The 8,342-nt window shown below is 36.2% G+C and overlaps 1 protein-coding gene across 3 annotated transcripts in view; it reads right to left on the bottom strand.

The window, feature by feature from the left end:
- Positions 1-4,555: 4,555 nt before the first annotated feature.
- NEK7 (NIMA related kinase 7) overlaps positions 4,556-8,342 on the bottom strand; it is a 137,998-nt gene continuing 134,211 nt past the window's right edge. For all 3 annotated transcript variants that reach the window (XM_034778206.1, XM_034778207.1, XM_034778208.1), the window contains exon 10: positions 4,556-6,539. In XM_034778206.1, the coding sequence (XP_034634097.1) occupies positions 6,429-6,539 (111 nt within the window). In that variant the 3' untranslated portion in view covers positions 4,556-6,428. The remainder of the gene's footprint in view (positions 6,540-8,342) is intronic.

The following is an 8,342-nucleotide window of genomic DNA, read 5'->3' as shown; positions in this document are numbered from 1 at the left end:
GGAAAAATATTCCCCAAAATAGGGGAAATGTTTGTATGTGAAGGAAAATGAATCATATGAGAGAGGGCAAAAGGTAAGGGAAAGATAAATGAAGGGTGGGGGGGACAAATGACAATTACCTAAGTGAAGATATGAGGTAAATAGAGCAGATTGATAGGTTAGTAGAAGAGCTGCCTCAGGCCATGTCTACACTACCGTGGGATCAACGCTGCTGTGATCAACACTCAGGGGGTCAATTTAACAGGTCTAGTGAAGACCCGCTAAATCGATGGCTGAGCCCTCTCCGGTTGACTCCAGTACTCCTCCAGGAATGAGAGGAGTAAGGTAAGTCGATGGGAGAGAGTATCCCATTGACCCAGCATGGTGTAGACACCACAGTAAGTTGACCTAAGCTATGTCGTCTCCAGCTACATTATTCACGTAACTGGAGTAGCGTAACTTAGGGTGACTTAACACAATAGTCATAGCCTTAGACTCAAAAACTGGAGTGAAGGAGTAGGTGAAAGAATTCAAGGAAAAAGCAGAGAAGACATTTTGCCCGGTAATGTCATTTATTTGTGAAGAGGGTGACTAGATTTTGGACAGAGAAGGATTAGAGGGTATTTGTTGCAGCGGAAAAGTGGAAGATTTAAGGAAGAAACTGAATATAGAAAAGAATGGGAGAGCATTGGCGGTATAAGTCTCTATAGGAGGAGAAATAAAAGAGCCCAGAAAAGAATATGGCAGATCTAAGTGAAGAATGGATGAACTTGCAGTGGACAAAGTTGGTAAAGTCCTGACACATTCTCCACGGGTGCTCAGAAGTGAAGAACCAGGAATGGAGGTGGTGAATGTGGGGGAGAGAAAGTCTGGGGAGCAAATGGGCAAACAGAGTGGTGCAAGAAAGCACTTAAGTAGCCACATGTAGAAGAGAAGTTACAGATGAAAATAAATCACTAAGTCGACAGGAGGGAGGTCAAGGAGCGAAGAAGGTGGCTGAGAGTAGTAGAGATGTCAGAAAGGTTAATAGACCGGTGATCACAAAAGGGGTGAGTGACAGAGTAGAGGAGAGACGAAGACAGAGATGCTGAAAGAGAGCAGGTGGTGATCAGAGAGAAGGAATTCAGAAATGAGATAATAAAGAGAACAGAATTTAGTAAAGACAAGGTCACAGGAGTGATTGAGACAGTGAGAAAGTCTGTCCAAAGCTAAAAATCAAAGAAAGTGGTTAGACAAAGGAAGTAACAGAGAGTGGAGTCAGACTGGTTATCAATATGAAAATAGAAATTTCCCAGGAGGACAGTAGAGATTGAGGAGTCAGGAAGGAAGGGAGTTTAGCAAAGTCATGGAGAAACCAGGATTAGCTAGGGATGCAACAGATATTGGCCACTTGGAGGGATATGGAAGAGAAGAACTAGATGTAGTGGACTTCAAAACAAGCAGGGGTTGGAAGAGACAACAGGATGAAAGATGGAGTCTGGGGACACCTATGTCTCTGTTTGGAGAAGGGTGAGAGGAGAAGCGAAGTCATCAGCAGAAAGCCATGTCTCATTGAGTACAAGGAGACGGAAAGAGTGGCAGGTAATGATCACAGTGATATTTTTGGAGATTGTGCCAGACTTCAGGAAGAAGCAGGAGATATGAAATCAAGGGGAATGCGGGGAGTGGGAGGGAGTAGAATAATATTTGCAGTAGTACCTCAGGGATGAGCATAAAATGGAACAGGCAAAAGCGAAGTAGGACATGGTTCAGGAAAGGGCCCAGATTGAGGCTTGGGAGATCCATACTTACTGCATGTTCAAAATCTATAATAAATAAAAAGTAAACCATTGTGAATAGCCAGTGTGCCTTTATGTCCCCCTGTTCTCCCCTGCCCCATTTTTTGTTTGCTTTTGTTTTGTTTTTTAAACACAGGATCTCAGCTTTGCAGGGTGATCTGGAAGCAAGGTTTGGGCAGCCACACATTTGGGCTCATTGACAAACCCACAAAGATTGGAGTTTAGGAATATGAAACTTCCTCACTGATTAGATATAGGGATTAGAAGTGGTTGGATTGGCCTAGGATACTGATTGTTATACGAGAGTTACAAGTAATGGAGAGATCAGTGATCTAAAATTGACCACCCAGAAGCCTATCTCCCAAACTAGCACCAGTCCCCACATTTCAAGAACTTACAGTCCGTCCCCTCACTCTAAACGAGTTCCATCTATTTAATTTAATCACAGAGAACATTAAGGGGTCATTTAATCACAGTGTATAAGGCCCTATGGGGGAACAGAAATTGATAATAGAGGGCTCTTTAATCTACCAGACAAAGGTTTAACAAAATCCAATGGGTGGAAGTTGAAACTAGACAAATTCAGACTAGAAATAAGATGTAAAGTTTTAACTGAGACAGTAATTAACCATTTGAACAATTTAACAAGGATCCTGGTGGATACTCCATCACTGGCAATTTTTAAATCAAAACTGGATGCTTTTCTGACAGATACACTCAAGTTCAACTAGTAAATTATGAGCCTTCCTGAATTCACTTCCAGAGCCCGCTAACCCAGCTCTGTAAATCACAGTACTCTCCACTCAGCACCCTCGCCTTTTTTCTTTTTTTTTTTTTGCCTTGACCCTAATCCAACAATACTTTGCAGCAACAAAGGTGGAGATTGTGGGGTGGGGGATTGCTGCAGAAAACCACACTGGGCACAGGCAGTACCACGACCTCCCCCACTTTCAAGCAGCTACCAAGTCTTTTACCTTTTAGGGCTTTAGTACATTAATGAAACACAAGCCTTCTCAGACACTTAATTTTTTTTTATACATCTGCCATATTTTGTAAAATTCCTATCCATTAAAAAGAAACACTCAAATGATCAGACTACTAATCTTATTACTATCTGAACAACTGAACTGTACAGAAAAGAAATAAAGCACAGTAATTTGCAATACAGAACAGTGAAAGATAAAGGTCTAATTGGTATGTTGAATAAACAGAAGTCATTTGCATACACTGTACAGTAGTTACTATTTACTCAACCTGTGTGCACAAGCAGCCCACTGAAATCAATGGAACTCCATGAAGGGAGAAGGGTCCACCCACATGCAGTAGCTTGCAGGATTGGGGCTTTCATGCTTTTTTATGATATATATACTTATTTTTATGATTTTCAGATATACCCTCATTTTAATTTAAAAATACTCTTTTAAAAGTATTACCTAAAAGCATTACATTTGTGCAATCATGAACATGCCTGCTGTAATATTTTATGCACTTTTGATATATGTTATAAAGATTTTAAAACTTTCTCTTGCACCATTCAATAACTCTCATCTATAATCAATTACTGGCAGTAATAGATTATTCACAAGATATGTATATTACTAGATGTTACTTATCTGTAACAGGAAAGGCTCCAGAAACTATCATGGAAGTGCTATAATTTTTACATTATATTTAATTTTTGCATGTTTTATTATATTAGAATATTGTACAGCAAAGTAGTTTAAGACCAAGAGCAGACTTCTCAGCAAGGGTGTTCAAAGCACAACAAAATACCGTATTTCACAAAGGAAGACAATAATATTACAGTACTATTGAAATATAAGGCAGAGAATAATTACACATTTTTGGTTATAATGAAATACTCATTTAAAAGGAAAAGCATTTAATGCAACTGGTAAAATAAATATCATGGTAAATGTTAACAATACCTACAGTATGTGGTAACTAGAATGGTGTTTTGTAATAGAAGCTATTTAAATGGTAAGGCATTCAAGAAATGGTTGTAATAATTATTACTATATTTATAATTCTTATATGCTGTCAGGCACTTTATTAAGGGAAAGATTCTACAGTCTTTACTTACATGGTAGTTCTATATATTTACATTAAGTACTATTTAGTGTGAGTAAGTTGTAGAACCTGACCCTTAAACAGGGGTAAACTTCATTTACCCTTTGTAAACTTCAATATATGACACTAGGCTGCCCAGCATTTTCATCTTCATTGGGTAATTGTTTGCAACACCTAAGATTTAACTGAATCATCTCTATACCATTATTTTAATGCTTTTAAAATAAGAATTACTTATTTTACTCAACATAAGGTTAAATCATCAATTTTTTTTAAAAAAGCCTTAGCATTTTTAAGTGCATTTTCTAACTCAACTATTCCCGTAATTTTCTTACCGTACAGCCTTCCAGAAATAATTTTTGCCTAAAATATTAGTTTCTTCAGAAAAAGTGATGTGCGGATTTGACCTAAATAGAGGTTAAAATATATAGACTATCTTATAGAAATAACTTCACTGTGTACACTTTTTTCAATCCTTGTAAATGTTGTTTATCAGACACAGAACAGATTAAAAGAATGACTTGAATAATTTTGCATACTAACAGCTATTGCTGGTGGTCAAGCAAATACTACTCTGTTCCTTGTTTTAGTACAAACTATTTCATTTAATTTCAAATCTTATGGAACATAATAGTCACCAAGAGCTAGTAAATTAATTGATATATTCAATGGAAGCTCACTGTAAAGGTTGCCAGACAGAGATAGGCAAGACGTGGGCCCAATCCAGACGTATAAAAAAATACTGCATTTTTGAAAACAAATAGTTTTCAATAAGATGTCATTTCTTAACATTTAAAAACTTTTCTATGTGTTGAAACTTGTCTATAAATCCATAGCTGGGTTCTTATTGTTTACAAATTATGTCAAATCAAATGAAGGTTCCTATCAAAGAAACAGAACTATTGCTGCACAGTGTTCATTTTACTGTCTAAGCAAACTTGTTTAATAAAGGAAATGTGGAAAAACAAGAGTTATAAATGTTGAATGCATCGTGAACTTCATGTATACAGATCCAATATTTACATGTAAGTACTGAATTTTTACTTTTTCCTGACTTTTTGTATCAAAAAAAGATTTAAATTAACTACATCTCAATAATAAAGCTGGTATCAATAAAATTCTCATTGTCAACCTTGCAGCAATGAACCACTTTGGCAGCTTTATGTGTTTGTTTAAAAATATGGTCTTGAAATTCTGAGAAATTAAGACCTCAATTTTCATCAGCATTTATAGGTACAATGTATTGGTGTGTACTTACTTTCACTTCCAAATAAAATAAATCATTCATGCATACACAGTGACCAATATAAGTGTAACCAACATATTTTGAACTTACTTTCGAACTCAGATAAAATATTGGTGAAATGATACCATTTTAAAGTATAATCAACAAATATACTGACTGCACAAATAAAGCAGCACTGATTTTTTTTCTTTAAATGCAAAAGCTAAAGTAACTTTTACAGCATATAAAAAGATAGGGTAGATAACAAAACCCGGTATTTTATGAAAATATTACAATGCACAGTTGTATTTTGGGCAATAGGCATTGGATTAAAAAAGTATTTTTAGAAGGAATTCAAAATATAGTAGTATAAGGTCACCCAAAGGATTTTAAAACAAAATCTAGAAACACCACCACAAACAGAAATCCCTAGGGAGTTGTAACGTAAGGCCCTCATCCTTCAAACAGGCCTGTTCAGACAGTCATGTGCCTGTGCAGACGAACCCCATTTACCACAACAGGAAGCTGCAAGGGTTTTAGGATCTGACTGTGCACAGACCCACTGAAGTCAACAAAGTGCTGCACAGGTATGTAGGTCAAGCCATACCAATCAAATTGCAAGTATGGGGTTTAACCTGGCCAAACCAAATCCTTAAAGCCAATTTTCTGAGTTCATTTAAGCCACAATAACACAAAGGGACAAGTTACAGAGATTTTTGAGTGTCTCACAATTTTGCCAAAAAACTTTTTTTTCACATTTAACAGTTGCCATTTCATCAAAACAGCTAATCAGATGGTTTCCATCTTCACTTATCTTGAGAAGATGGACTGCAAACTACGTACAACTCATTATAAAATAGAAAACAATTCTCTTACAATTATTTCCCTTGTAGAACAAAAATTAAAATAAACTCATTAATTGTGTTGATTCATAACTTCCATAAGTTATAAAAAGTGAGAAAGATTCAAACATTTTGTTTCTAGGTAATAAGCCTAATATCCATATCGTGCAAAACTGCAGTGCTATGATGTTTTAGAATTGAACTCCCAACTGATTACAATTTTGTTATTAACAAAATACATTTGAAAATACATATGAAATCACTATTTTTAAAGCTGTCAGGAACCACTATTTTCCACTGTATACTTTACATTTTAAATCTGTTTTTTATTTACTATTTAAACCTATATTTTTAAACTACGAATTGGTAAAAAAACACCTCAGGAAGCTTGTGTGTAAACTGGTTCACAATTCAAAGCACATCAGTCTGTTCTGAATAACTACATTTATGTAACACAGATGAAAAAGGGGTGGGAGGATTTGCACAAAAATACTTGAAAATTTCTGGTTCTTTTCTTCATGATCTTTTGTCTATTTAGCTGCTTGCAGTGTGTGCATGCATACGTTTCGCTACATCATAGACATAGGCTATGTCTGGTCGCCTCTCTGGATCCGGGTTGATGCATATGTTAACTAATTGTCGCAGCTAGAAAAGGAAAACAATAATGTATAAGAAAGCCAATAAATAATACCAGTTGACAAGTGTTAGTAGTGCTTTCTCAAGTTCTTAAATTAAGTAAGAGTGGCTGAAACTGTGGAAGTGTGGTAGGACTGCATTCAGATTTACTCTATACCCCAGGTAATCATTTCACTTTTATGACATTTCATTGTACTTCCTCAGGGTAAGTGAATACCAGATTTAGGCCCCTATCCTGTGCATACATGAGTAACTTCAAAATAAGACTACATGTATGTATAAACTATTTATCTGAATTCAATAGTGTGACTTGTGTGTATTGTTTGAGGCCTTATATTCTAAAATGCTAAAGTGAAATTGAGTCACACATAGATCTATACGGAAAGTGTCATGAAATGAACACTTCAAAGGCCTTTAGATTAAGTTCTATTTTTTTCGTATTGAATTAAGTGCACAACTTGCAGACAGAAACATATACAAGCATGCCTCTATCTGGGAGCACACACATCTCTAATATGACAAGCCCCAGAGTCCACTGAGCCCCTCAGAGTCCACAAATTTAGAAACAGCTGGCCTGGGATACAGGAGAAAGGCTACTGGAACTTCTAGGTACTCCCTGTTGCTATTTGGAAGGTGGAAAATGGTTAGGATTCTTCTTCCCTCCCCAGTTCCTTTCAGTGACGTTAGAAGGGATCCAGTCAGTCTACTGACCTTTCATATGGAGCAAATTTGTCATCTATTTCAAATTTTGCATATTCTCCAAGGCAGTCTGCACTCTAGAACCTGCTTCCCTAGAGATTGCTTATTAGAATACCAGCCCTTACCAGCAATTACCAGATACAAAATTCCTCCTATACTTTTCTTTTAAATCACTGTGTCAAACCCTCCTGAATCTCCTTACCACAGTCACAAATTTTTGATCCTCCCTGACATTTTGTTAAATCCTCCAAGGCATCCGTACCATCAAAAGTACTTGTATACAAAATATGCAGGTACAATTACTGTAAAACTATAGTTGTGATTACTGCACCAAATACAGCCTTCTGGAACCTCTGCCGGGCACCAAGAACAGTGGCTCCTTCACCCTCATGATTATTCAAAGGCATGATAAACTGCATATTCAAATATGCTTTCATACAGCAGTGGCACAACAAATGCATTGGCCACAAATTTCTTTAAAAAACCCCAAAAGGATCTGCATCTGAAGAAGTGGGCTGTGTAGCCCACGAAAGCTTATGCTCTAATAAATTTGTTAGTCTCAAAGGTGCCACAAGTACTCCTGTTCTTTTTCAGATGTTAAATTATATGAACTAAATGCACAGGAGTCAGAAAATTCAAGCACTAACTTAACAATATTGCACTTAATGTTTACATTTTCTGAGTTCTGGACACTTAAATTTTCAAACTTAATGTCACATCTATGTATGGTAATTTTTTTTTTATTTGATGACACCTATACAGTATCCAGAAAGCTAATTTCACTTTGACAAGGAGAATTTCAATATTTTGTTAAACCCAAAATATTTTGGGGAGACACATTTAAGTTAGTGTTGAAAATGTAGTGGTCCATTTAAAGATTAGAGAGGATTCTTTTAACAAAAATTAATTGCAGTAAATTTAGTAATATTCTCTTTTAAATACACAGACACTTAGACTATACCAATCATGTGAATTTAAAAGAAATTGTACCGCTTCTCGCGGCCAATATTCAAAGCTCTGTTCCGTTAACAAAAGAGAACAATTGAGCTAAATCATTTGGGGATGAGGGTGCCGGAGGGGGGATACTGAAGGTCATAAAATATAAGTCTATTT

Source organism: Trachemys scripta, chromosome 8 (genome assembly GCF_013100865.1).
Source record: "Trachemys scripta elegans isolate TJP31775 chromosome 8, CAS_Tse_1.0, whole genome shotgun sequence".
Lineage (NCBI taxonomy): Eukaryota > Metazoa > Chordata > Testudines > Emydidae > Trachemys > Trachemys scripta.
Note: the sequence above shows the minus strand (reverse complement) of the source record. Positions and strands in the feature narration are given on the sequence as shown.